This window comes from Astyanax mexicanus, chromosome 22 (genome assembly GCF_023375975.1).
Source record: "Astyanax mexicanus isolate ESR-SI-001 chromosome 22, AstMex3_surface, whole genome shotgun sequence".
NCBI classification, from domain to species: domain Eukaryota; kingdom Metazoa; phylum Chordata; class Actinopteri; order Characiformes; family Acestrorhamphidae; genus Astyanax; species Astyanax mexicanus.
In genome coordinates, this window is record NC_064429.1 from 23,995,621 (window position 1) to 24,023,529 (window position 27,909).

Consider the following 27,909-nt stretch of genomic DNA (forward strand, 5'->3'; position numbering starts at 1 on the left):
ACTGGATGAGATCCATCTGGTGGAGGCCATCACAGCAACAAGTAACAGAGATAGCTCAAGATAAGTTGACAGAACAGAATGTAACATTTTCCAAAACGTGTGTATACAAATCTTTTCTATAATAATTCTGAACTGATTATAGTAGATGGCACACTCATTTGGCATGGTGTTGAGCCAGTGACCAAACAAACTGTGCAAATGCTTATATGCTTCTTTCTGAAATGGTCATGGGCTTATGGCATCTGTTAGCAGCAAAGAAAATGCATAGAAGAAAATTCAAAAGAAACAGATAAAAGCATTTCAAGCAAATCTTCAGAAATTGACAGTTTGAGAGTTTGAGTAGAGACCTCAACGTGAAACCACTGAGATCTATTTGGGGATACTTCTACTTCTATGCATGAAATGCAACAAAGGACCGATAACAAAAAAATGTGCACAAACATTGTCTTTATAAAAAAGTGCAGATCAAATTTCTTACTTTTTGTTTTTTTTACTCTTTCTCAGCTTTTTATGGCCCAATATCAATGAGGTGCATCAGCTGAAGGCTTTTTTTGAACATTATGGACCAAAAAAAAAAAAAACAGTGATTCAAGTGCCAGGTCTATTAAGGGTTGTTTGTTTTGCCTGTTGGCTCACAAAGAGTTAACACACAGAACTGTGCAGCTCTTCTAACTAAGTGTACTGAATTCTGCTCTCCTCAGCCTTCATCGAAGACAAAAAACGCCATAAAAAACGTCAAGGCGCTGCAAGGAAAAACAAAAAGCGTGCGCCTTAAGAAGAGTTCAATTTCAATCTTTTACATTGTGCTTTCTTTCTGCAAGTTGCGTATAGAGTAAGAGTATAGGAGGTGCCTGTACATGGCATGACAAGGGCTTGGAGGAGTCAACGTTTAGCAGATGTTTAGCAGGCAGATGTTTGGACTAACCGACTGGATTTGTTCTTGTATAAAACTTGGTCTTTCCACCTTTTCATCACCACTACCACAATGCTAGTAATGAGCCCTTTCTCCAAGTCGTCATGGCCGTGCAGCAAACTTGTGTCATGTGTAAGGCAGAGGTTGGGTTCAAGTAGGTTCTCATTTGTGCATTTTGTAAGCCTTTTTTTCTCCTCCATTAAAAGGATCAAAGGAAGTTTTTTGTCAGCACAATGAGGAGACCCTCTATACCACTTAAAGGTTGAAGGAGCGAGTGTTGCGTAAGAGTCGGGTCGGGTGTTCAGCAAGAGTCTAAAGTTCAGTAAGTTCGATTACGTCTACTTCTCAAAAGCGTAAAAAAAGGGGAAACGTTGAAATCGCTAGTGTCCACACACCTTCCACTGCATCAAGCTTAAAGAGGCACCTGGGCCCACTAAGCAGTTCACAGCAGTGAGGCCAGAGCATTTGCAAATACATCTGGCCTTAAACACACGTACAAAAAACCCACACACACACACTCACTCATTTGAAACACATTCACACCACTATGACCATGACTGGACCAGATTAATCCAGTCAGTTCCTTGACATGCGAGGCCTCCAGTTCCAAAATTAAAAAAAAATTAAAATAAAAAAAAAAAGTCTTGGCAGAGGCACACAGCTACAATTTGACTCATTCGCCTCAATGTCAAAGGATACGATATGGCAAATAAACATCTCTGCAAGTCTGGCCATGCAGACTTCAGTGTACAGTAGTGTGGCAATAATATACTTTGCTGTATACTTGTGTACTTTATGAGCATTGGCATTGCCTAAACACTGGTGTTTAAGGTGGCCCCTGCCGCTAGCCACTGGAAAACAGCAGCAACAGCAGCAGCAGCAGCCTTGATGTGTTCACCTCAACACCCTCCCTTTGTTCTCAGCCCCTTGATAAGGAACTACACATCAGTGAGCATGCATCTGGGCAGCATCTTCCCAAAAGGAAAAGGTGAGTGAGCATTTTTCTCATTAGTCCACTTGGTGTCTAGTAGACAAAAAAAAAAAAGCTACAAACAGCACTGAGTGTTTCGAGTAATACAATTTGTTTGTGTCAAAAAATATGGCAGTTCGAGAAGGCCATGCTCTCATAGAGCAAGAAAACAAGTCAGCAGGAGGAAGGAAGTCGCCCAGGCAGCCACAGAACCAGTTGGTGATTCGGCCGGCGGCAGCGGTGGTTCTAGGAATTATTGGCCCCAGAACGTGTTGCACAGTGGAGAGAGAAAGAGAGAGGATACAAAGAAGAGGTGAAGAGAAGGATAGAAAAGTCCTTGAAGGAGGTGGATCCCTCCAGCGGGATTCCACGCAGTGATCTTCATCAACACTTCTGTGCCTCCACTGGCGACATGGCGATGTAAGAGCCGTTTTTCTGAGGTTGGTTTGCGTGGCTGTCAGGCGAGTCGTCCGATTTGTTGCTGACTGGAGTGTAGGCCGTGTCGTCTTTCGTAGCCTGCGAGGGCATACAGGGATAGAATTTAGGACACATACTGAAAAAAATGCTTAAACAGCATTCAGATGAGACACTAAAATAGGCAATTTTTACACCACACATCTAAAAGTAATATTTATATAATAAACTTATTGATCAATTGTTTGTCTAAAATCCAACCCAAACATAAAACTAGAGACTAAAAACTAGCATAAATAAAGCATGCAAGAATTGCAATAAACATGATTTGCCAAACAAATGCATGTTATTGATCAAATAATAATAATAATATAAAAAAAAAAACATATTACCAAACAGAAAACAAGAACAGTAAATAAATGAAAACTGGCTAAAAAGTTGCAATCCTTATTGTTAGCATCAAATAATACATAATAACAAGCAAAAATCAGTGAGCAAATAAAGGAAAAATGGGGGACTTACAGCTAAAGAATGAAAAGCTTCTGTAAAATCAATACGTTTTACTTCATTCTGAACAGGAACACAAAAAGGGGGAAAAAATGTTACTGAAAATGAAAACAACAAGGCAGCATTATGCAAAATACAATTGTAAAAATTTCACAAATTCACAGTTTTGCACTATATTATAGTAATACTAGATTACTAGAATAGCACAATAGAACAGCTCCTTTGTTTTAGTTCTCTCTTTTTTTACATGCTGCATTTGATCACTATAACATTGGTGAACAATACTAATAAAGGATAATAATAATAAATGTGGAGTAAATTATAAAATATTAGTTTAAATAACACATGCAGTTCCAGGTAGCGTCATGCTCTAAAATCTCATGCAGGTAGAACAGAAATAAAAAAAAAACTGAAAGAGGTTATCACTTAACCCATTTCCTGCCCCAATACTAACTGCATATAACTTCAGTCTTGTGCATTTTAATTTGTAAGTTGTTTTTTAATTATTATTTGCCTTTAATAGACACATAGTATATTGTTACATACACTACACTGCCAAAAGTGTCCGGTCACCTGTACTGTGTTTGAAAACATGTTTGAAAAGGCTTGGATGGAGCTGCTAAGCCACGGGAAAAAAAAACAAACAAAAAAAAACAAAAAAAAAAAACTTGTTTTTTATACACCTGTGGCCATGGAAGTGATTAGAACACTTGAATTCAATGATGTTTTTTTTATGGGTGAGCGAACACCTTTGGCAATATATGTTTACTATATTTACTATATGGGTAAGATGCATTTTTCTTTTCTCCTACAACTGAATATTGCAACACTGTTATGTAATGAGTTATTACTGTTATGTAATGCTAACCAAAGTGAAAGGGAGCATGTCTACCTTTTTTTATATTTTATTTCTATATGCTTTGATGAGTTTAATACTATGCAAAATTAACTTATCTTCACAACTCTTACAAGAAAAAAGATAATTCAATGCGTCATTCCAGCAGAGAATGATTTAGAGTTGCTGCGTCACAGCAGCTTATTTCCTTTAAATTACTTAAAAAAAGGGTAAACATTATAACCCGAAGCTGTTTTGGAAAAGTTAGTAATTAGAGTGGCTCTGTGATGAGGGTACAAACTGAAGAAGAAGAAGAACAGAGATGAAGGACATCTTACCCTTCTCTGGCGGTTCCTGCACACCAGGCATATGAGGACCAGTAGCAGGATTGCCCCCATGCCCACAATGATCACGGGGAAATTTGACACTAATGTTACGATCAGGAGCAGAGTTCTCATTTGGCTGGCAGAGTCGTCGTCGATGGTGGCGGTCTGAAAAATACAAAAGCAGGGAAATTCAAAATCTTTACAAAAAATAACCAGGAGGTGACCTGTGTGTGCAAATTTATTTACATGTCAGGAAAATAGCAAAAATAAACAAAAAAGCATACAAATTCCTACCTCGTTTACATACATAATCGGGAAGATGGTTTCGTTGAGAAATTTGGTTTGGCTGAAAATGAGAAAGACAATAAGTGTAAAAAACACGAACAGTGGATTTTTTTCAGAACAGTGCCGTTTAGTGCAAGTAGAGAATTCTGGAAAGTTCAAATTCGGGACTTACGGGAAGCCAGGGACTCTCTTCATTATCACATTGAGCTGGGCTCTCTTACAGGCACGAATGGGGACCCCAGTAGTCTGTAAAACAGAAATGGACCCTGTTTAATACTGGTTATTCAGTGTGACTAATATCTGGATTGTATTCTGATGAGATTTTAGCCACATGCATTTACACTTAGTCAGATGGTTGTTTAATGCATCCAAGGTTACATTCACATTACAATATACAATAGATTTTTTTTGCTCAATGTGGCTCAGATCTGATTTTTAAATGGCTGTGTGAACGTGCCAGATATGATTTTCAAATTTGAGTTTTGAGTGACTCTCAGATGTGGTCCTAAATCGAATACATATCTGTGTCTTTTTTGCTTTTATACATGCGCTACGTGCTTCATTTCTTGGTGCAGCTGTGCAGCTATAGCTGCAAAAACAGCAAAAGCAAACTGCCTGGCCTTTTTTCACCTCCTCGACCTGAGCTTCAGTACTTCAGACCAGCTGTTCTCTCTCCACTCCAGCAAAAGATGCTCCACATATAAGCGGATAACGCATCCACTTCCCTTTATAAAGCTACGAGTCGTCTCTCAAATATGAGGTTTGTTGTTGTTGGTTAGGAAGGAGACATTTATACATGTATCAATGTGCTCATGTGAGGCGTTTCAGGGACAGATTTGTTCACATTACACACAGATACAGATCACTTACATTTGTGAATCTGAACCGTCAAGATAGCGAAATCTGATTTGAGCAACGTAGCTTGTAATGTGAAAGTAGCCTAAGAGTTTTAGACTGTGGCTCAGATGTGTCTCAGTGATTTGAGTAATAGGATTGTGTTATTTTTAAACGAATCTTGAGTGTTCAAACTTTTATTTTGCAAATTTTAATGTGGATTGGATTTCTTCAAATATAATTCTAAATCTCAATATGCATGTGACCAGGTGCAGTCATAAACACGGTCATAAAGTAAAGGAAAACTAAGTTTATACATAATTCAATACACTGTGGAAGTACATAAATCAAGTGTATAAAACTCTTTACCACAAATGCAAGTGGCAGTTTAACACAAAATATTCAGTAAGGAGTAGACCCCCATCTCTAACATCTCTAGTATTTTTAACAATGTGGTTAACGCCTAATGAGTCATCAGTCTTAACAGCATATTTTACAAACCACAACCATCATCAGCTACTAATCTCTGATCATGCACTTCCTCAGAGCTTTATAAACAAATAACTAAGGGCAACACGCAATAATTAACTGCCATATTAAACAATGTCAAGCTTCTGCACAACAGGGTAGATAAAAAACGTACTGGGTTAAGGTCGAGGTAAGTTTCGTGTTCTTCCTTGTTTGGGTTCATTCCGTCGATGGCATCAATGTACTGTGTATCAGCTTGGTAAAAATGTGGGAATGACACAACTATAGGTGCTCCTGTTAAGACAAACAAAACAAAAAAAAACAGACAAAATGAGAAACTTTTGTTAGAAAAAAAGAAAGTACAAGAAAGTGTGGTAGAGTAGATGTAAAGCTTTCAAAAATTAGTGGAAAAGGGACAGAATGTTGTGTTTAAATGATACCAGTGTGCTATAACAACCATCCCTGCTAAGTCTAATATATTCATTCAACGCAAGTGGCTGGAGACTTCAGAAAGGTAAACTCAGACCTCAGTAGCTCATTCACCCATAGAAACGACAAAACCAAAGAAACGAAAGAGTGAAGCAAAATCAGAATATATTCGTATATAATACCAACTCTTACATCTTCTGAAGACACTTTTCTCAGCAGTTTCTGACTAAGCACACACTCACTCAAACTGAACATAACCTGGAATCGGATTCTTTCGCTCTAAATGGAAAGAACCCGCCCAGTTTAAAACAATTCTTCCGCATGCTCGGTCCAATTTTACGCATTCTCTCCAGAGAGGGCCCTAAATCTTCCAATTAACAAAACGTACAGAAATCAGCTTTAAGCAATGCAGTGTCAAAACTTGTGCCCTTACAAAATATGTCATGTTGTGCTGCCATGATTTATCTTATAATGGGAATAAATTTATCTAACATACTTAACATTTTTACAAGATTTCATACATAGTGCAACCTGTTTGCACCCATGATCAATATTTCAGCCAAATAATAAGAGAAAAAACAATAACTAATGCTTAGTGAGGTTTTGGTGAGCACACGTTATAGGAAAGATACTACATGCATGTTATTATTTTAAGCATTTTTGACAAAAAAATAAAATAAAATAAATCTGATGGGCAATTCAGGCAACACATCATTGACCCTATGACAGTTTCAAAGTTAAGAGTAAAAGAACTTTTCTCTTAAACCACAGATAATGAGGTACAGCAGGACAGTGACCTGTCAAACTTCCATGAAGCAGGCAAATTCCACATTTTGTTTGCGATATGAGACTGAGAGTCTGACCATGGCCTAAATATATCTCACCTGGTCAAACCCAGGAGTAAACTGGTTTCTGCAGGCTTTGCAAAGCCTATATCGATTGATTTTTACTTCTCTAAAGAGGAGCTTCATTAACAAAGCTTCATTTTAAACTACCTACAGCACGCAAAATTAAAAAAAATCCCGAACACACACGCGATTAAAGAGAGAGTTCAACAGCAGCAATCTGCAGCAGCAATCAGGAATGCAATTTATGGAGGAAGTAATAAAGAGATTAAACATGGCCATGTCCCAATCGAACAGCTATTGTAGGCCAGCGTGGAGCTTATGGTCCTGAATTGGAGTTACTTATTAAACGGCCGTGTGCTGAACTCTGATTTCTATCACAGTCCAGAGGAGAGCAAACACAGACAGACCGATCAGAGATGAACTGTAGTTAAAAGGGCACGCATGTTAACTTGGAAGAAAGGGACTTTAGGATGAGTATATACCTTTATACAGGATTTATACATGGAAATTGATTTTAAAAAATGGGTCAATAATACAGAAGTTTTCAAAAGAATCCTTCAGTATATATTAGATGTGTAATTTTTATTAAAAAAAATAAATAAATAATAATACTAATAAACCTCATACTTTACTAGGCCTGTCACAATAATTACATTACAGACTTATGGTACAATATATGAATATGAACTGACATATTTTACATAGTAACTGATCTTTAAAAGAGTACAATTTAATCATTATACTATAATATATTAATTTTACCGATTCCACGAAATTAAACTACCTTAAACTGACAATAATCCCGTTTAGCGCAATTATTTTTGGGACAAAAATACAAAAGAATTAAAATTAACTTAAGTTTTTTCTAAACTATCACTTCCATGCTCTTTACTGGAATGGATTAAACTTTTGATAGGCCCTTGCTTACCAGTGTAATGCCTGCTTTACAGTACAGTTTGATTAATGCTGCATTCCATAAACATTGTATATTAAATCTGGGAATTTTGTCACACCAGAGTTTAGTTCAAGTTAAACATTCAGCAAATTATACAGTGTTTTAAAGCGAACCCAGGCAAAATCATTACCCTTTTTTAATTGTTTAGCTATCATTTAATTATTTAGCATTATCATTGGTTAACACTATAAGCAAAATACTATTGATGTGCGGGGCAGCCATCTTAGAGTCTAAACTCTGACTTTTAGTAGAAATTATGATCTGTCGTAGCATTTCTATTAAAATTTTCTACTTGAAACTAGAAATTTCCAACATCCGACTTTAAATGGAACACAGCATTACAAAGATAGTGATAGAAAACCAGCACAAACTCTGAATGAGCTCTTCTAATGTTCCTAAAAAGACAATGTGTGTGAAACTACAAGGATGAATGGGTTTTCCTTTACTTCACTGAGGCAGCGAGCGTGTGCCTGCTTGTAAAGATAAGTCACGCAACAGAAACTGAAACCGTGAAGGTCGTTTAAACCATTCCGTCGAGATACGATCTTGTTTTGTATTTGATTTTGTGCTAAGGGTTTTTTTCCCCCCACTGTAAGGTGAGCTCATAGGATGCAACGTCATACAATGCAGTGGAACAAACTGTTTAAATCAGCAAACTATTAAATATTTCACAAAACTGTCACTTTAAAGTTGGTATTGACTCAGGTTTGCTCTCACCTTCACGGCAAACGCTGACTTTGAGCACTCCTTTGCCCAGGCAGTCGCCAGCAGGCACACAGAAACCGGCATTGCTGGGGTTCTCATCAGGAGCAGCCAGGACATCAGAGGGAGGAGCAAAACGGAAAGCGGGAATCCCTTTTACTTCTGTATCGCTCACATATCCCAGATGGATAGACCTACATAGGAGAAAACAGGTGCATTAGGATACAGAGAATACTCACTTTCCCACGATCACCATTTCTCTTTAGAGATATCATATAGAGATATGAGTTTATATGAGCAAAGAGTGATTTAATGCAGCATACCTGCACAGATCTGCAGCAAAGATGTAGAGGAGCTCCTTCCTGGACAGGAAGGTGTGGAACACACTGCCGTCTGTGCCGTTGATCATGTTACTCTGCTCTGAAGACCACCAGTTCATCTTTCTACGGGGAAACAGAATACACAGGTTTTTAAGTTAAAGCACAATGATTTTACAAGATTTTTTTTGTACAAAAACAGCATTTTGTTTTGCAAATGAAAGAAAAATACTGTGGAAAAAAAGAAACATTAACAAATAGTGATAATAAAACTGATAGAATTTGCTTAGGAATTTCCTGTTTCTAGAGGAACTGTCTCACAACACTGCCAGAATCTTCTCTCAGACTCTCAGACTTCGCACTTTGTGCATTTTCTTGGTGTTTAACCAGAGCAAGCACTGACATTTTAGCTTGTTAAAACAGAATGACATGAATAAAGTTCACAATTAACAAAACTAGGAAAGCACTTTGTACCTTATGCCGTTCCACGTGTCAATCTTTCCATAGTCCATGTAGTTCTTCTCTCCAGTATGGAAGACAAATTCACCTTCATGGGTGCCATTTTTCTGAAAAGGATCACAAAAAATAGATTTTTATTTTTAGATTCTTGGACAGGGCTTCTTCCTGGTCACAACATGGAATAAAATGTTGCCAAAAAAAACACAACTTCCATTCATCATCGTCTGTAATTCTACTCTGCTTGTAATCCCTGGAGAGTCCAGCAAATCTAAACCCTGCTATTATAAAACCAGGTCACTATGTCTATCCTAGCACTGTAGCATACACTGACCAGCCAGTACATTAGCACGTAGGTAGGTCATCCTTGAGTTACCATAACCGACACAACAATCTGGCACAGGATCAAAAAGAGCTTAAAATTAGTGTGTCCTGTGGTATCTGCCACCAAAGCTAATGTTAGCAGGAGATCCTTAAAGTCCTGTACGTTGTGAGATGGGGCCTCCATGGATTGAGCTTTTGATGCCAATTTTTGTGGTCTTTCTCAGATCACACACCACAAGACCGGTCTGATGTTTTAAAGATTTGCTGACCCATTAATCTAGCAATCAGAGGTTGCGGATAAGATTGTAAAGTTTTTAACACATCACTATTAAGAGCTGACTATTTCTCAGTGGTATCAATGTTCTGGCTGATTAGTGTTTATATATTTGCTGTGGTTTAAAAGATTACAGATACAGTAAATTAAAGAGTGAACTCTAGCTAAAATCCACCCATCAACAAAATTTTTATATAGGCTTATTGCCACTACACTAAAAACTACTCTCAAAAACATAAATAATCGAAACTAAAATTATACAAACCTTACTTTCAGTTTCTAAATATACAGTAACTTGAATCGCTTAATTTAAAGATTCTCACCTTATACATGAGGCCAAAGTACTCATCTACTTCAGGCTTCAAAGTATGGAGCTTAGTCATTAGTGGATCCTTGAAGCCCCACAGGAACTCGTGCACGCTGCGCGTCATGAACATGTTGACACCCAGTGATTTAATGAACATGGAGATCAGAGGGCGAATGAAGAAAGAATAGGAGTGCATCTCATTCATCACAGCCTGTGAAGAGACAAAGGAAATTCAGGATTTGACACAACCAATGATACCGCTTTACTTAAAGTAATTTAAATGAATTTAAATATTTGATGATATCAAACCAAAGACAAACTCACAATGAACGGAATGTTGGGGGTGGTCAGCATGTCCACCTCCGGGTCTCCCACAGACATTTCAGGAAGGAACACAAAGCTCTTGGGATTCGTGGCAAAGATCTTCGTGCCATTTTCCAAGAATGTCACGTTCTCTCGTGGTCGGTATTCCCTGATAAGATACAATCAAAGACGTCACGTTCAGAGTTAATGATTCCATGCCAACTCAACTCAGGATCTTTTAAATCTGTTATCTCTTGGAGTACTTTCAGACAATAGAAGGGTCTGTTGCGACCAGTAAACATACAGCCCACAGGAAGTTGTGCCAATTAGTCTTGGGTGCTACTAGACAAAGCGTTAAAGCTGCATGATGTTTGATGTGTATTTCTCGGCAGACATTTTCTCTGTTATCTTCCCTCTCCTTCTGACTTCCTTCTAGCATATGAGCCACTTCCGGAGTGATGTGACGTGGGGCTGTGCTGTGCACATGCCAACAGACCATAACATTGATAAACAAATGAGCCCTTTCAACAAAAAATGGATCAGCCTTTTTTAGATTTTTTTTTTTATCTAGACACCTTTTTAAAACATATATTAACTAAAATAATATTTACTTAGACTTAAATGTATTTACTTATAGAGGCTCCTAAAGGACATAAAAAAAGAAAAACTGATTTCTCACAAAAAGGAGACATGGTTTATTTATTTTGTTTCATAGGAAGAGCTCAAATGCTGGTGCAAAGCTTGCGTAACATTTTATGACAACAAACCTTTTTTTTTTTTTTTTTTTTTTTTTTTACTCTTTTTCTTGGTGGTGGGTGGTTTAGGAACTAGTTTAACAACTAACTTGAGGGCCTAAAACATGCAGATATATAAAATATCAGATTGACAGAAAAAATATATATATAAATATATACACTGCTCAAAAAAATAAAGGGAACACTCAAATAACACATCCTAGATCTGAATGAATGAAATATTCTCATTGAATACTTTGTTCTGTACAAAGTTGAATGTGCTGACAACAAAATCACACAAAAATAATCAATGGAAATAAAATTTATTAACCAATGGAGGCCTGGATTTGGAGCCACACACAAAATTAAAGTGAAAAAACACACTACAGGCTGATCCAACTTTAATGTAATGTCCTTAAAACAAGTCAAAATGAGGCTCAGTATTGTGTGTGGCCTACACGTGCCTGTATGACCTCCCTACAACGCCTGGGCATGCTCCTGATGAGGTGGCGGATGGTCTCCTGAGGGATCTCCTCCCAGACCTGGACTAAAGCATCCACCAACTCCTGGACAGTCTGTGGTGCAACGTGACGTTGGTGGATGGAGCGAGACATGATGTCCCAGATGTGCTCAATCGGATTCAGGTCTGGGGAACGGGCGGGCCAGTCCATAGCTTCAATGCCTTCATCTTGCAGGAACTGCTGACACACTCCAGCCACATGAGGTCTAGCATTGTCCTGCATTAGGAGGAACCCAGGGCCAACCGCACCAGCATATGGCCTCACAAGGGGTCTGAGGATCTCATCTCGGTACCTAATGGCAGTCAGGCTACCTCTGGTGAGCACATGGAGGGCTGTGCGGCCCTCCAAAGAAATGCCACCCCACACCATTACTGACCCACTGCCAAACCGGTCATGCTGAAGGATGTTGCAGGCAGCAGACCGCTCTCCACGGCGTCTCCAGACTCTGTCACGTCTGTCATGTGCTCAGTGTGAACCTGCTTTCATCTGTGAAGAGCACAAGGCGCCAGTGGCGAATTTGCCAATCCTGGTGTTCTCTGGCAAATGCCAAGCGTCCTGCACGGTGTTGGGCTGTGAGCACAACCCCCATCTGTGGACGTCGGGCCCTCATACCATCCTCATGGAGTCAGTTTCTAACCGTTTGTGCAGACACATGCACATTTGTGGCCTGCTGGAGGTCATTTTGCAGGGCTCTGGCAGTGCTCCTCCTGTTCCTTCTTGCACAAAGGCGGAGGTAGCGGTCCTGCTGCTCGATTGTTGCCCTCCTACGGCCTCCTCCACGTCTCCTGGTGTACTGGCCTGTCTCCTGGTAGCGCCTCCAGCCTCTGGACACTACGCTGACAGACACAGCAAACCTTCTTGCCACAGCTCGCATTGATGTGCCATCCTGGATGAGCTGCACTACCTGAGCCACTTGTGTGGGTTGTAGAGCCCGTCTCATGCTACCACGAGTGTGAAAGCACCACCAACATTCAAAACTGACCAAAACATCAGCCAGACAGCATAGGTTCTGAGAAGTGGTCTGTGGTCCCCACCTGCAGAACCACTCCTTTATTGAGTGTGTCTTGCTAATTGCCAATAATTTCCACCTGTTGTCTATTCCATTTGCACAACAGCAGGTGAAATTGATTGTCAATCAGTGTTGCTTCCTAAGTGGACAGTTTAATTTCACAGAAGTTTGATTTACTTGGAGTTATATTGTGTTATTTGAGTGTTCCCTTAATTTTTTTGAGCAGTGTATATAACTCACTTACCTGTATGTGTAAGGGCCCATTTGGGTCACATGCGGCTTTGCTTTGCCAGCCAGGAATTCGTCAGGGTTGGTAACATTGAAGAAGAAATACTGCATGTAAACCGGAGGGGGTGGGTTTATCCAGCCACCCAATACTCGACTGTTCTCACCTAATGTGATTTCCTGCAAAGTAAAAAAGAAGCCAATGAAGAAACTGACAATAGTTGTAATGCTTGGGAACAACTTCACCCTGTTCTGGACATTAAGGAAGGATGTTAATTAACCCTTAATATTAAGTGAACTTCTCCCAGATCTACCTAGGATAAACCCTTCTGGGTGATACCTGAAGGGCTTCCAACAAAAGTGTAAAATCCAGACCAAAACACTCAATTGTGTGGATATGAACAGGAAAAAGAGAACCAAGGACAGACTAGGTCACTGCGAGTCAGTCGTAAAAGAGAAAAGACAATGTTTAGTCAGCAGTGTGTGACAGACAGCAGCCTTGTCTTACGTCTTGGTGTCAGGCGGAATAAAGCAGCCTTTCTTTGTGTTGTCATCAAAATAAAAAATGGGAAATGCACCAAGCCTAACCTAAGCACTTACGGTTCCCTTTGAGCTCCTTTAGGGTGGGGTAAAGAATTATTTTGTCACTTTTTTCAAATGAGATTTTAAATGGATTTAATCAACCAATGCTATGAAATAAGGAATACATGTAGAAATGTAGCACGTTTTGCCACAAAAAGAAGGGAGTCAACCAGCAGGCCTGAGATGGTAGGTTCAAGAACATCTGATACAACAATAACACCATTATCTACACTTTCCTTGAAGTGTAGATAATATTACGCTATCTAGATCTAGAAGCCTTGAGCAGAGCATAGTAAAACACCACCTTGTCCTTCTCTAACTAATTAACAGACCTTGACCAGCATTAATGTACGGCGCTCTCATGGTCTTGTGTTAAAAACAAGAGAACTGCTGGTTATGTGTGCCCTGAGAAAACCAGAACTGCTTGTTACTGGTTTACCATTAGTATCATGTGAAACTTCACTGCAAACACTATAGTTCAGAAATGCTGACATTAAATAAATCTGTACCCCATGGAAAAATGACAACTGACATACAGGAAGAGAAAACTCAGAAACTATGCCTTTATCAAAGGGAAGTATCGGTATATACGATGCAAAGCTTAAAACAGAAAAAAAGCCCCAAACAAACAAATAAAAAACTCCAGATCATCTTACTCTGTTATTAGAGTATCCTATTCCCATTCAGTACACCAAACTAAATGCTACTAAAGTGCTATATACAAAAGGGTATGTGTAAAGCTGGACTGAGAAATGTCTCACTCGCATACCCTAAACAGGACCCTTTACAAAGGTCTTTAACCCCTGTTTCCCCTGCTCTATGGGTAAAGTATGATGTACTTGTGAAAATCTTCAGCCGTTCAGCTTGCTTATCCATGTGTGGTAAATTCCGGCCTCGTTCCGGCCACAGAGCTCCTATACAACAGTATTCTTTTGACTCAGGCTTATTTAAGCACATGTATAAATGTTTTTTGTTAGTTCTGGGATTACAGCCTAACAAATATTTTAAAATATCAAATCCCTTAAATCAGACCACACCTTCCTTTTCCATTTCTCTTTTCCACTGCGTCATGACTAAGTACACATCTCCTTGAATGTATTTATCTAGCCTCAGCAAAAATATTAATTGTCCTAAGGTTCTTTGGCAAGACACTTCATGTTTTTTGAGGCTACATTTAATAGGATATCCTCACGTACACTCTGTACACAACAATCACATCCCAGGATTTCAGGATTTCTTAACCAACACCACTAGAGCACTTCCAAGAAACAAATGCAGCTGCTGGGAAGTTCTGGAAACAAGCAAACAAAAAAAGGTGTTGATTACCCCTAATAAAACAAACCTGTTCACTAGCCCAGACAAAACAGTCTGTGAATGTCCTTCTGTGAAGACGTCACAACTTTAAAAACCTTGATCCTGTACGAAAAAAAAACAAAACATTCCATTCCAAACTTTTGCTTCTTTTTTTTATGTTTCTTTCCAATGGAAAAGCCACAACATACAGGACTAGACCTGCAGGGCACACAGGCAAAAAAAACAGGTTTTACTCAAGTTTAGATGTGGTGTGTAGCCTATATATGGGTGTGACACTGTAAAAAATATATAAATGAATCACTTTACAAAATTTGGACTGAGGGGAAAGCATAAATCATGAAAATCAGCTTTAATAAGTTGTCTCATAACATTTAAAAGAACCAAAGTGTCTAAAATGAGAGCCATTTTCCAGAATTCGCTGAGCTGTTGAGAGACAGTGTGTGTAGTGTGTTTATTAGGAAAACCTAAAGCAGAAAGCCAACCAAAAACACAGCCAAACCATTCAGCTGAGGGCTAAGTCACATATACTGTGTAAACTAAAAGCATTCCATCCGTTCCACACCCAGTTCAACAAGTATGCAGGTCCTGAGGGCAAGACAAGTCACTATGGCTGAATAACTGTCCTTTTAACTGATTTCTGTCAGTGTGTTTTAACCATAAAGCCTGTATACGCTTTGCTTGTTGATCCACCAAAAAGTTTCTGACAGAACTGGTTAGTATGGTGTCTACAATTTATATACAGCTACTATATCCAACCAAAACATATGTTCACTTCCAGGTAGTGCTGGGCGATAAAACGATATCGATAGTTATCGAGGAAACTATATATCGCGATAAGTCGGGGCGAGAAATTCGATAAACTAAATTTTCTATTTCCCGTTTAAGTAGCGTTGTGAAAAGGCGCAGCACGAGATCAGGCAGCACGCTGAACTGCTGCTCAGCCCAGTACAACCCCTCCCCTCCCCTCTCCACCATCCCCCTCCGCCCCACCCCCCGAGCCCCTCCACTCTGAACTCCTCACATAGCGGCTCCTTCTCTCCCATTTACTGGATAAACTTCATTTATACTATTCAGCGGCGCTACACTGGAAAACTCACCTTTTAAATATGAGGCATGCGTCTCCAAGATATTTAGAGAGGTGAGCTTGTTCAGATTTCTGAAGGCAGGTAAACGCTGCTCTGTTTGCTGCTAGTTAGATTAGCTTGTCTCCAGTTTAAAGTTAGCGATGTTTAGGTGTAAAAGGGATCTGTGCAATCTGTCATCATTAGCTAAGATGCTTTCACTGCTTTTTACATTCTAATAAACTAATGGGTAACGCACGTTAGCCGTGTTAATCCACGTTTCGTGTAAATTAAGGTTAACTTCAGCACGAGTGAGGGTTAGTATATAAACACACAGAAAGGAAGCACTTTCCATCTTTTTTCCTAACTCTCACTGTTTCTGTTAGAAAACCCTGAGGGCAGCATTCTCCTCTGTCTTTGTGTTTTATAGTTTTTAACAGATAGAGAGTCTGTTATGCTGGATATTTTACTAAATACAGAAGATTATATAATCTGTCTAGCTGTATTTGAACTGAGCTAAACATTGCTGTTACTGAACTGGAGTTTTAAATACACTTAAGTAATGTAAGTCTAGTCTACTGAAAGCCAGTAATGTTAGTATAAATCTGTACTGCAGTAGAAGTGGATCATTTCAGAAACTTGACTTTATTCCTCCCACCTCCATTATAGGCCACTTTTTTTTTTAAATATTTAAATGTTAGCTTAATTTAAATGAAAAAAAAACTAAAGGCTCTTATTTAAAAAAAAACATAAGCAGTAAATTATCTAAAATTACAACAAATAGAAAATAGAAAAACAGTAAAACATATGTAATACATACTTTTTATATGACCAAAATTAAACTAGACTGAAATCTGACTAAAACTAATAATATCCGATAGACTAAAATGTAACTAAAACTATTATACATTTTAGTGAAAAGACTAAGACTGTATCAAAATCACCTGTCAAAATGAACACTGTGATATACTCTTGTATTTTGCTTTATGTAGTTGCCTGCATTCAGGGAGGGGAATGATCTTTTGATTAAATATAATTTTATAAAAATAAATAAAGTGTTATTGCAATTTAAATTAAACAGACATATAATGTAAAGGGTCTTACATATTTTTTAGTTTATATATTTGTCCCCTTTTTAAAATTAATTTAAAAGCTGTACCCACCTGGCAAGATGTTAACATCCTAGTGTCTGTCCACAAGGCTCTGAGCCTGCTAGTGATTTTGTCCATAACTCCCTTATTCTGTCACTTCTGAGTAAAAATAGAAACCTTTAAGTGTAACAGAAAGTGATTTGATTTATATCGTGATACATATCGATATCGGCTGATATGAAAAACTATATCGTAATAAGATTTTTTTCCATATCGCCCAGCCCTACTTCCAGGCAATAGCCTTTAAGTCTAAGCCTTTCCCAATCACATATTTCAAGAATTACATTTAAGAGAACCCTATATATAACAGTAACCCTACCTAGCTCAAATTTACTGAGGGGCTCCAGAATTCCAAGCATTTCTCAATGAGAATTCCCATCGACTCCCAGTTAAAAAGACCCTTCCCCCCACCTCTTACTACCATTACTACACTACACCTCCCCCTACACCACCTACCAACAACCCTTACTACCTAGCTACCAAAAATCTCATCAAAAAACAGGACAAATCAGCTGTTCTGGGCATAAATCCACTCTCACGCTGCCCTATAAAAAGCACCTAGAATGTAGAGTACTGGGGGAAAACCTGAGTTTGCTAACAGCAGTGATCCTGCGCAGTATGACAGACAGGCTGTGGATGACCAAACCACCAGGATTAAAGCTACCTAACAACGTTAGTCATACAACTGCTGACTGTAACACATGGAAGATTTGGCTCAATTCCTGGATAGTGTGGTCTGGAAGAACCTTGTGAGCAGTAAGAGCTTAAAAAGGCCAGGTTAATGGTGGTGCATATAAAATATAGATAGCCAGGATAGTTAAATAGAGAAATTACAGTGAAATTCTAACATTCAGTCAACGTTCACTTACATAGCTAAAGGTTTTGAATGAAAAATAGATTAATGCTTTTAATTTAGTGTAGAAACAAATATAGGTTAACTAGCTAAAGCTTAAACCTTTGTGGCATGAATTTTATATTTTTTAAGAAAATAATAACCCCCACTGTTTTATTAGCATTATCTCCCTTAACAAATGTGGTCTAACTGTATATTGCAGCTATATTGAAAATGAAATGAAAACACTGTTTTAGTAAATAAATACAAATATAGATCATTAAACAGTAATATATGCTTTTCCTTTTGCATATTAATACAAAATCATTTGCATTGATAGCTAGTTAAATGTGATTTTTTTTTAAAAAATCTATTAATTTAGCTTTTGGTTTTATTGAATCCTAGCTCCTAAAGATTACTAAAAGTAGCTATTAATCGCCTTAAATGTACATTTTAATCAACTTCTATCCTCTAATATTATTGGATGGAGACATGTAGCTTAGTGATGTTATATATCATATATAAAAAGAACATTATGAAAATTAAAGGGATGGTGTAGTAACAAGCAAAAAAAGTAAAAGTGGTTTGCCATAGAATGTTAAAACAAACAATATAGCTGCATTTAAACCATAACGTTGAATCAATGTTTAAGCAACGTAAAGTATATATGCACGGTGTGCACGACTCGTTAAATATCAATTCTGCTGTCAAGAATTCATCGTGATGATCACCGTTGTTTCAATGTTGCATTAGAGATGGAAAAAATGAACGTCGATTGAACGTTTTAAACAGGACAGAACCGTTACAGTACAGTTACGAAAAGACCGTTACAGAACCGTTACCATTCATAACTTTGAAAGTCGTTAGCGCTACACACCCACTGATCGTTATAAGCTAGCTAGCTTAACTAAAGCTAGCAAGCGTTTCAGACGGTGTACGAGTGTCAAAACGAGTCGAAATACACAGTTTTGAGACTTCTTATTAACATTTAGCCAACATCGCTTAAATATAAGGGTCTCTTACCTTTTTTATCCGCTCTTGAATCATTGTTTGGAAGACCTGAGCCACCAGGAGGGCGATCCCCACGATCAGCAGATGGGCACACACAATGCCGGTAGCGTAAATGGCACACGATCTCCTCGTCATTTTGTCGAGTTTTTTGTTGTAAAAAAGGCTGAAAGTGAAGTAGTGGATAATAATACTGAGAATACAAAACGAAGAGGTCCTCCTTTTGACTTTCTGGCAAAAAAGAGAGCTGTAGATATCTCCTAGCTAGCGCAAATCTTAACCTAACGTTAGGTAGGTTACTTGTTCCTAGCCTAGTTCCTCCGTTTGTTCTGGTTGATAATCTAAAAAAACACACAAAATTAGAACACATCCGCTTGAGCCCTATGATTAAGAAAGCACCATAAGTTCTTCTTCACCGATGTTAAGCGGCTGGATGTGTGAGAGAGTGTGTGTCTGAGCTAAAGCAATGCAGAGAGAAACGGAGGAGGACCTCTACTCCCCTCCTCACACACATTCAAATGAAGCCAGTCATGCGGGAGGGAGCCTACAGGGTTTTGGTGACCGGGGCGGTGGGTGGGTGGGTGTGTGGTTGGGTGGGAGGGGGCTCAAAAGAGAAATACAGCGGTGTTTCACACTCCTCACTCAGAGCTGATGTCACAGTTTATATATATGTAGCTATTTGCCTTTAAAACGGCACTGTCAGACAAACAAAAAGCTTGAGTGTCAGTGCTTAACTAATTAAAAGTCCTGTTCTCAACGAGAAGTGCAAATAAAGCGAATTAAATCTGCCACCCCATGCTTTAGAGGTGATAATAAGCTAGGTTTGTTTTATACAGCTCTGGAAAAAAATTAAAAGACCATTTCAGTTTCTTAATCATTTTCTCTGATTTTGATGTTCATAGGTATATGTTTTAGTAAAATGAAAATTGTTGTTTTACCCTTTAAAACACGGACAATATTTCTCCCAAATTCCAAATAAAAAAATGACATTTATAGCATTTATTTGCAGAAAATTAGAAATGTCTGAAATAAAAAAAAGGTGCATAGCTTTCATATTCATAAAGTTTTAGGAGTTGAGAAATCAATATTAGGTATAATAACCCTGGTATTTATTACAATTTTCATGCATCTTGGCATGTTCTCCTCCATCAGTCTTACACACTGCTGTTGGATAACTTTATCATACCACTTCTGGTGCAAAGTTACAAGCAGTTCAGCTTGGTTTGATGCTTGTGATCACCTTCCTCTGGATAATATTACAGAGGTTTTCAATTTGGTAAAATTGAATAAACGCATCATTTTTAAGTGGTCTCTTATTTTTTTCCAGCACTGCATATTTTTATATTGCAATAACAATACCAAGACAGATTGCTACAGCACAACACAAGTTTAGGGCATGCAAAAAAAAATTCTAAATAATAATAATAATAATAATACATGCACAAATGATATTTAATCTAAGCACTCCATTTCAAAACTCTTCCTAGAAAAGTTCAATATTTTTGTTTTATAACAGCACTTGACTGCTATCAACTTCCAAACGCTGTGGGGAAAAAAGGCTGCAGCAGCAACATAAGTGGGATTTATGTTATATTAACTTTATCAGTCTGAGAGGGCAAATGTAGATTATTAATGAGTTCATTAAAACTATGTGACTATAGTTCCCAAGTTTACTGATGAGTAGATGGATAGATACAGAGGTGTGAGATACAGCAAGCAAACAGCTGTTAGCAGTTAACGTTGCTGTTAGAGCAGGTTTGCCCCAATGTAAAGTATTCCAACTTGGTCCAAAACGGTGTTAAACATCTACTCAATTCTCCCGCCGAGCAGGACGCAGCGGGACACCCCGTTGTTTTAAGCGACAAAAGAAGCGGACCGTTATGTCTTATCTCTTTCAGGACTCCTTAAACAGCCGCTCACTGAACATGAATAATAAGGAGAGTGACGCGTTTCGTAAACCTTTTGTTCACAGCACTCGCGATTTGATTGGTTAACGTAGTCCCGGACCACCGTCTAACACCACCCCCCGGGCGCGCTGATTGGCCAGCGGCGCATGAGCGCGATGCTGAATTTGATCGACTGATTTCGAGGAGGGGCTCGTTTAAAGGGGCCAGGCAGCGGGGCTGCACGTCGCCAATCGCGTGTTGCCCCTCGGTGTCAGCCTGCAGAAGCGGAGAGCAGAAGAATGAAAACTGTGTTTTTCTTTGCATTGTAATGCGCCTTTGAACGCCCACAATAAGCGACTGAAGTTTTTGTTTTATTTTATACATCCAGGCACATAGGTTTATTGTGCGGCTGGGAAAAATAGATCAATTGTATGTACACTACAGTATGTTTTCACGTTTCAGAAAGCAAACATCCATTTTTAAATGCCTTTCAGACAAAACATGGGCCTGGTTTAGTAACAGAAAACACTGGTGCTTTAGTTTATGCATGAATAAAATTAAAGCAGGTCTGCTGTGTAGGATTTAAAAGTCACTACTGAAACTTAAGCCTAAACTGCACTGCTTTTGACACTTAAAACTTATGCTGCCATTTTTAAATGCCTTTTAGACAAAACATGGCCCTGGTTTGTTCCCACTGGATAGTAAAAGAAAACACTGGTGCTTTAGTTTTGCAAAAACAAAATTAAAGTAGGCCTGCTGTGTAGAAACCTAGACCTAAACTGCACTGATTTTGACACTTAAACTTACAAACAGACAAAAAATGGGCGTAATTTGTTTCAACCATATAGTATAAGAAAACATTGGTGCTTTAGTTCTTGCAGAAAGAAAATGAAAATAGATCTGTTGTGTAAAATTTAAGAGTCACGACTGAAACGTAGGCCTAAACAGCACTGCTTTTGACACTTAAAACTAATGCTGCAGTAATGTATTAATGAAAATTAGATTTTCTGACTTTGAAATTACACAGGAATTACACGTTTCTAAGTGAGAAAATCTAAGACTATTTGACATCAGACTTCCCAAGTTAAGGTGAACTTAATCTTGGTTTGTGCACATTATGTAAATCGGTAATCTGAACATGCATTTTTTTTCTATTCGTTCTAGCACTTTGACTATTCTGCAAATGCTGAAATGTAATGTTGAAAATATTTGAACGCTTTATAAGAAAAAGCAAAAATATATATTTTTATGATTCCTTCTCTAATACGACTTACAGGACTGTACAAAACGTTTAGGAATTTGTAAAATTTAGGAAAAAAGGCTTCTGTTGTGATGTTTGAAAAAGTGGTGTACTGATAATTCGGATTTAACAAGTGGGAAGTAGGATCTTCCAGGCTATGTTTACAAAAAGGTGAAAAAAAGGCCAAAATTATGTCACCAAAACTATTAAATACTGGATTAACCTATCAACAGAAAGGTGTCTGCAATTAACCTACAGCTCAAACTGCAGTGTTATCACAATTTACTGACAACACAGTCAATGCTTGGCTAGTGGATTTTTCCTAACCCACACCCGTTGCAAAGGCCTTCAAGCAGTGACTTAACACCATAATCAGAATCAGGCTCTGCCTTTTTGTTTACACATCCAAGAAATGTGTCTTTGGTTATACAGTAGCTCAGAGCACACAGAAAAAAGACACTGGGTACACACATCTAGAACAAAATTGGAACAAAAAAATGGCAGATAACAATGCAAGTTCAGGTGCGAGTGTTGTCATAGCAAAGTCAGATCACTTTATGTTACTTCAAGACAGGTCAGTACATTAATATTTTGTGTGATAACCTGCCAATCCTGCAATATTGTTTGTATGCAGGGTGAGTCAAAAGTCGTAGGACATCCTTGTATTTCAGAATTGAAATATGGTGGCCATGTTCCGGACACAATAAATGTGATTGTTGTCCTGTATTGAATTGATTCTTAATGGTTCATTAAATTTATGTGTGTGATGACAATTTTAGTTGGGCCACAAGTTGCTAAAGGTTGGGAAACTTTGGTATACACCTTATAGTGTTAGTATGTAGTATACAGTAGGGGTTCAGCCAATAAACATTGCACACTTAAGACTATAAAATCCTAATATGCAATGACCTGAACAGACATTACTTTGAAATACAGTAATGAATTAATCAGTAGACCCATGCTATTAATCATGTGCAAATGTCCTTTGTGAAAATCCATGAGAAGTACAGTCAGATTCCCTAAAAAATTCATCAGTATCAGAAAGTTTAGGCTAAGAGTGGCTCAAGTTTACTTGTTCCCTGTATCTTTTTGTTCTTTCGCAAGCCGGTGGGTTTATTTCTCAGAGGGGAAAACTTGCCTCACATGTTTTGACAGTTGATAGAGCAGAATCAACACAGCCTACCGGCAGCTGTTGGCCTGTTACTAACACAAATTTCTGTTTACTCCCATGGAGGTGTGGTGGAGTCGGAGTCAGAGAGTGAAAAGTTAATTAAGAAAGATTGCCTTATAAGTAAATATATATGCCCCAGTCCTGAAGCAGATGCCATAAGCTGTGCGAAACACTTAATTTTAGAACATTATATGATGCCCTTATTAGGCCAAGTCAAAGCAGTGCATCAAAACTTTCCAGATTTGAGTTCAAAAACTCAATAACTGTCAAGTCTGGTTAGTCAACATAGTGTAGAGTGTCTCATAATGTTGCCATACCAAACATGCTAGCTGTGGTGATTCATGACTAGGTCTTTGATTCTTGTAATCTCTAGGGGGTGAGGGACGTTTGGGCCATGAAGCATCTGTACAAACAAAAGCAGTGAAAACAGACCCCAGTCATAAGTGGCTAGAGGCCTACTTTGTGTCTTAAAAGTAAAAAAAAACTGTGACAATGGTTTTAAATGAAATAAAAAACACATAATATATCATTTTTAACTTAAAGCAGTAGTCCCTGAGATTTTTAACTTTATTTTAAATAAAAAAAAAAGTTATGAAGCAGTTAGGAGGGTACACAATATTCTGATAAAGGATATCACTGTCCTGGCATGCCGACCCCTGCAACGTCTAAAAAGTTAATTCTGAAAGTGGTCTGGTAGGTTGTTAGTTGTAATTGCTCTCTACATTGTGACAGAACTAAATAAATTAACAAAATGAACACAGAATTTCACACAATTCATTTTTACATTAACCTGCATTAAAAGTACTCTTCCACATGCCCAGTGCAATTCCACCTTCTCACCAGGAAATCTCTAAACCCTCAATTCCTCCAAATTTACACACTGTCACTTTAAATGTAAGGATTTTAGTGTTTTTCTAATTTAAGTTTTTCTAATACATGTGCTGTTGGGGACATTATGTTGTCACAAGATTGATGTCAATGGATTTCACAACTAGATATCAGAGTGCAGTCTAACTAAAACAGCCTGTGTGAGGTTTCCCAATAACATCTTGGTACAAAAATAGTCAAGAGAGCATCACAAGGCACACTCTGTCGGAACTAGGTCGAATGTGGTTTATACCTGGCAACCAAAGATTTGGTTCCCATATTGTGCTTAGCATAAACTCAGCATCTAGGATGTTGGCACATGCAGCAGAATCAGGTCTAGATTAGATAAGAACTAGGGGAATTTAAATTTAAATGTCATCAAATACATAAAATATCATTTAAACCTATAGAAATGAGATTAAAATCCGAATTACTATCAAATTCTTGTTGTGTTTTTTATCCTGCTTTTGGAAAGTGACGCTACTATGCCGAGGAAATTTCCAAAAGGAGAAATGACCATATAAGTACTAACACTGAATACTAAGAAGAGTAAACAAGCTGGTAAATCAAGCTCTGTTTTATGCTGAAATAATAACAACAGAAGCAGCTCATCAGAACTCTCTGATCTGGCCTTTAGCAAAAAAAATATGGAATGCATGAAGGAAACCAAAGAATATTCAGGATGTTTTTGTACCGGTCTAGTATAGTACCATTTGTCCCTTGTTTTATCATTCTCTTCAAACTTTTCCAAATATCCTGTAGTTAATTAAGACTAAGATGGATTTTATCTTGAATATTTTGTTTTGACTCCTAGGGTCATCACATACAGCACTGTGCAGAGATTCATAGACGCTTTAGTATGTATCTTGCTTCTTAAACTACAAGACCACTTTAGAATATTTTCAAATGAATATAAATACATTAAAACGTAAAAACAATTTCGCATTTGAAGCATTATTCTAAATCAATTGGCCAAACAAATGATATGGAACAATATGAGACATGGGGGTCCAAGGAGCAAACAAGAGACAAACTTTGGGTGCCAGTATAAACTCTGGATTACTTGGCTACAGCCTAAGCCTTGGGACACAGCTACTGTTTTCTCAATTCTTCTTTGAGTACATAGCAGACACGTTTCTAATTTGTTTTAACAACACTTAGAAGCGATGCATTGAAATTGCAAATGAGAATATATATATATATTTTTACGTTTTTTATCTCTAAGCGTCGCAACATTTTACTAGGAAATCCACGCAAAAGGCCCCAGGAGTTGGATGACAACAGAAGCCTTTTTATTTCTACAGTACTGTAAGTCGAATTCGGGAAGGAATCATAGAAAATCTATTGTTGCTTTTTCTTATAAAACGTTTTAATATTTTTAACAAAACTGTGTTGAAACTGTGCAGCTGTGTTCTATTTCTATAAAACCATTCAGTAAGGTTTTGTTTCTTCCAGCAAAAAGCGGTGAGAATGTTTTATTATGTGGAATCAGAGGTTCAGTGAGACACAATGCTCTTTGGGTTTTGTTTCACAGAACCTTTCTTCCTCGTAACGCTTTAGCTTTCCAACACATGCACAACCTGTTTGGTCTCCAACAGATGATGCAAATTTTTATGTATATAAACCGTTTCCTCTTTTGTTCGGCATATCCGTTGAGTCGTCCAGTCTCTTCCTCTGTTTGCCACCCAAACTTTTTTTGGTTTCTCTCGTGTGCACGCAACTAGCTACTTAGTGCATCCTCTTTCCAGCCAGAAAACAGCCGCCAACAATCGCTTGCACGCCACATTAAGATCTGTCAAGATAACAGACAGTCAATTCATAGTGTCAATTTTATCAGTTCCACTGACCATACAGGAACACTTTGTAGTTCTACTGTTACAGATTGTAGTTCTATATCTGTTACTCTGCATTCTTTACTTTCCTTATTTCACCCTGTTCTTCCATAGTCATGACCCTATAGAATCACCGTAGAGCAGCTATTATTGGATGGTGGCTCATTCATTCTCAGAACTGCTATTTTTAAAGCCAGCACTGACCCTGAGGTGTTAAAAACGCCAGCAGCACTGCTGTGTTTGATGTACCACCACAACATACACTACTAACACACCACTATGTCAGTGTGTAGTGTGCAAAGCTAAGAAAATAATACCACCCAAATAATACCTGCAGCTCTGTGGTGTTCCCGTAAAGTCCTAACTATTAAAGCACAGGGTAAAAGCAGGATAACAAGTATGTAAACTGACAGAAAGACTACAGGACAGACAAATTGCTACGATGTGCGCCTTGATGGACAGTAAGTGAAGAAACAATGAGGTAGTAATAATATTCTCACTTGACAATGCACTATTTTCATATCTTTTCCCCAAATCTAAAGTATTAAAATGTCAGCATAACGATACAATGATTGTTATCAGAGCATGTGAAACAGCAGGGCCTCTCCCTCCCTAAACTGTGTGAATCTAGAGTGTGAATAACCTTTCATGCATCCCAGAACAAGGAGACTTTTCTTTCCGTGAGAAAGCAAGTTGACACATTCTGCTGATTCGTTTAGCTATCTTTTGTAATACTGTACACATTCTTCATTTCTGTTTTTTTCTCAGCATATCTTGATCTGGCCTGACTAAACTCTTTCTACTGTATTTAAGCACCTTTTACAACCAAGACGACCCACAAATTCAGTCATTTGCTAAGTAAATAACAGGCAAAGGTAGAGTGGAAATATGCAAATAGCTTCACTCTATGAACATTTCTTGGAAAGGTATGGGTCAGACAGGTCAAGCAACTTTTTAAAGCATTGCATCGAAACACATTATACAGTAGAATAAGGCCTAGTGTAGTTTTCAGCTCATTTGCATTATCGTTTCTTTGGTCTATGAATTCAGATAAAGCAGGATAGCAATTTGCATACAAATTACATACACTCACTTATGTTTTATGAGAAAAAACATGACACATTTTTGTTCAGTGCTCTCTTCTACAAGTCTACTCTACTGCTGTATTTGTGGGAAATAAAACTTTAGTCACATTTCACTTTATTACAAAATAAGTAATCCTCTTTCTCTGTCTTTTTTATGTTGTACTGTTGGTTCAGCACCTGTACTGCTATACTGTTGCCCACAGATCTCAGTTTGAAGATTTAGTACATTATAAAAAAAAAAAAACAGATCCACAAACAACAGATCCAAAACTTTTTTGTCTGGTCAATTCGGACTCTGGTTTGTTTGTGCAAGTCATTTAGGCAGATGTGAATTCAGTAATTACATTTGAGCAGTTTTGGTCTGGTCTCTTGTGAACTCTGTAGAAGTTCGATTCTGATGAAAGTGTGATCTGATCTTGATCCAACACAACTATCAGGTGTACTCTGCAAGCTTGAGGTAACTGTCTCCCATAACCAGTACTAACCTGGTATATTACCCACACAATTACTACACTGCTAAAAGTGCTAAAAGTTTAATTTGAAACTGTGGAGGAACAAATTAGGGTGTTTTGAGGAACTTAAGGTGCTTTAAAGTACCTTCGGGAATTATTTTTCTTCTTATAGCCTTTACTTGTAGGTTCCTCAAATGATCTTAATGAATTCCTTAACAGTTTCAAAATGAAGAACATCTAAAAGTTCATAGAGAAATTATTTTAACAGAACACTTTTTGAAGTATTCTAGATGTTGATATTAAAATGTCAAGAACTGACAGACAAATAAGTTCAAGTGAATATGACAGAGAATTCCAGATTAACCATCCAGATGTGTTTTTGTCTCTGTTATCTGCAGTACTTTGGCTTTAAAACTGCATTTTTTACTTGAGTTAACAATTTGCTTAGATACTTGAGTCATTAGCTTTAGGT

The 27,909-nt window shown here is 37.9% G+C and overlaps 1 protein-coding gene across 2 annotated transcripts; it reads right to left on the bottom strand.

Annotated features, from left to right (window-relative positions):
- Nucleotides 1-1,946: 1,946 nt before the first annotated feature.
- Nucleotides 1,947-19,432, bottom strand: scarb2a (scavenger receptor class B, member 2a). Of its 2 annotated transcripts, XM_007243964.4 has the most exons (13): nucleotides 18,920-19,432; nucleotides 12,976-13,136; nucleotides 10,489-10,636; nucleotides 10,181-10,375; nucleotides 9,278-9,369; nucleotides 8,810-8,929; nucleotides 8,502-8,680; nucleotides 5,728-5,846; nucleotides 4,423-4,496; nucleotides 4,260-4,311; nucleotides 3,978-4,130; nucleotides 2,820-2,867; nucleotides 1,947-2,399 (listed from the first exon to the last, which is right to left on the bottom strand). In XM_007243964.4, the coding sequence occupies exons 1-13, from the start codon at nucleotides 19,040-19,042 to the stop codon at nucleotides 2,268-2,270; spliced, it is 1,596 nt and encodes a 531-aa protein (XP_007244026.1). In that variant the 5' UTR covers nucleotides 19,043-19,432; the 3' UTR covers nucleotides 1,947-2,267. The 2 variants fall into 2 exon arrangements, with proteins under 2 accessions (XP_007244026.1, XP_022523343.1); XM_022667622.2 differs by lacking the exon at nucleotides 2,820-2,867.
- Between the last annotated feature and the right edge of the window lie 8,477 nt (nucleotides 19,433-27,909).

Coding starts and splice junctions, on each gene's coding strand:
- scarb2a (XM_007243964.4), bottom strand. CDS start 19,042: ATGACGAGGAGATCGTGTGCCATTTACGCTACCGGCATTGTGTGTGCC. Junction 13,137..18,919: donor TTCAAGAGCGGATAAAAAAG/GTAAGAGACCCT, acceptor TTTACTTTGCAG/GAAATCACATTAGGTGAGAA. Junction 2,868..3,977: donor GCAGGAACCGCCAGAGAAGG/GTAAGATGTCCT, acceptor GTTCCTGTTCAG/AATGAAGTAAAACGTATTGA.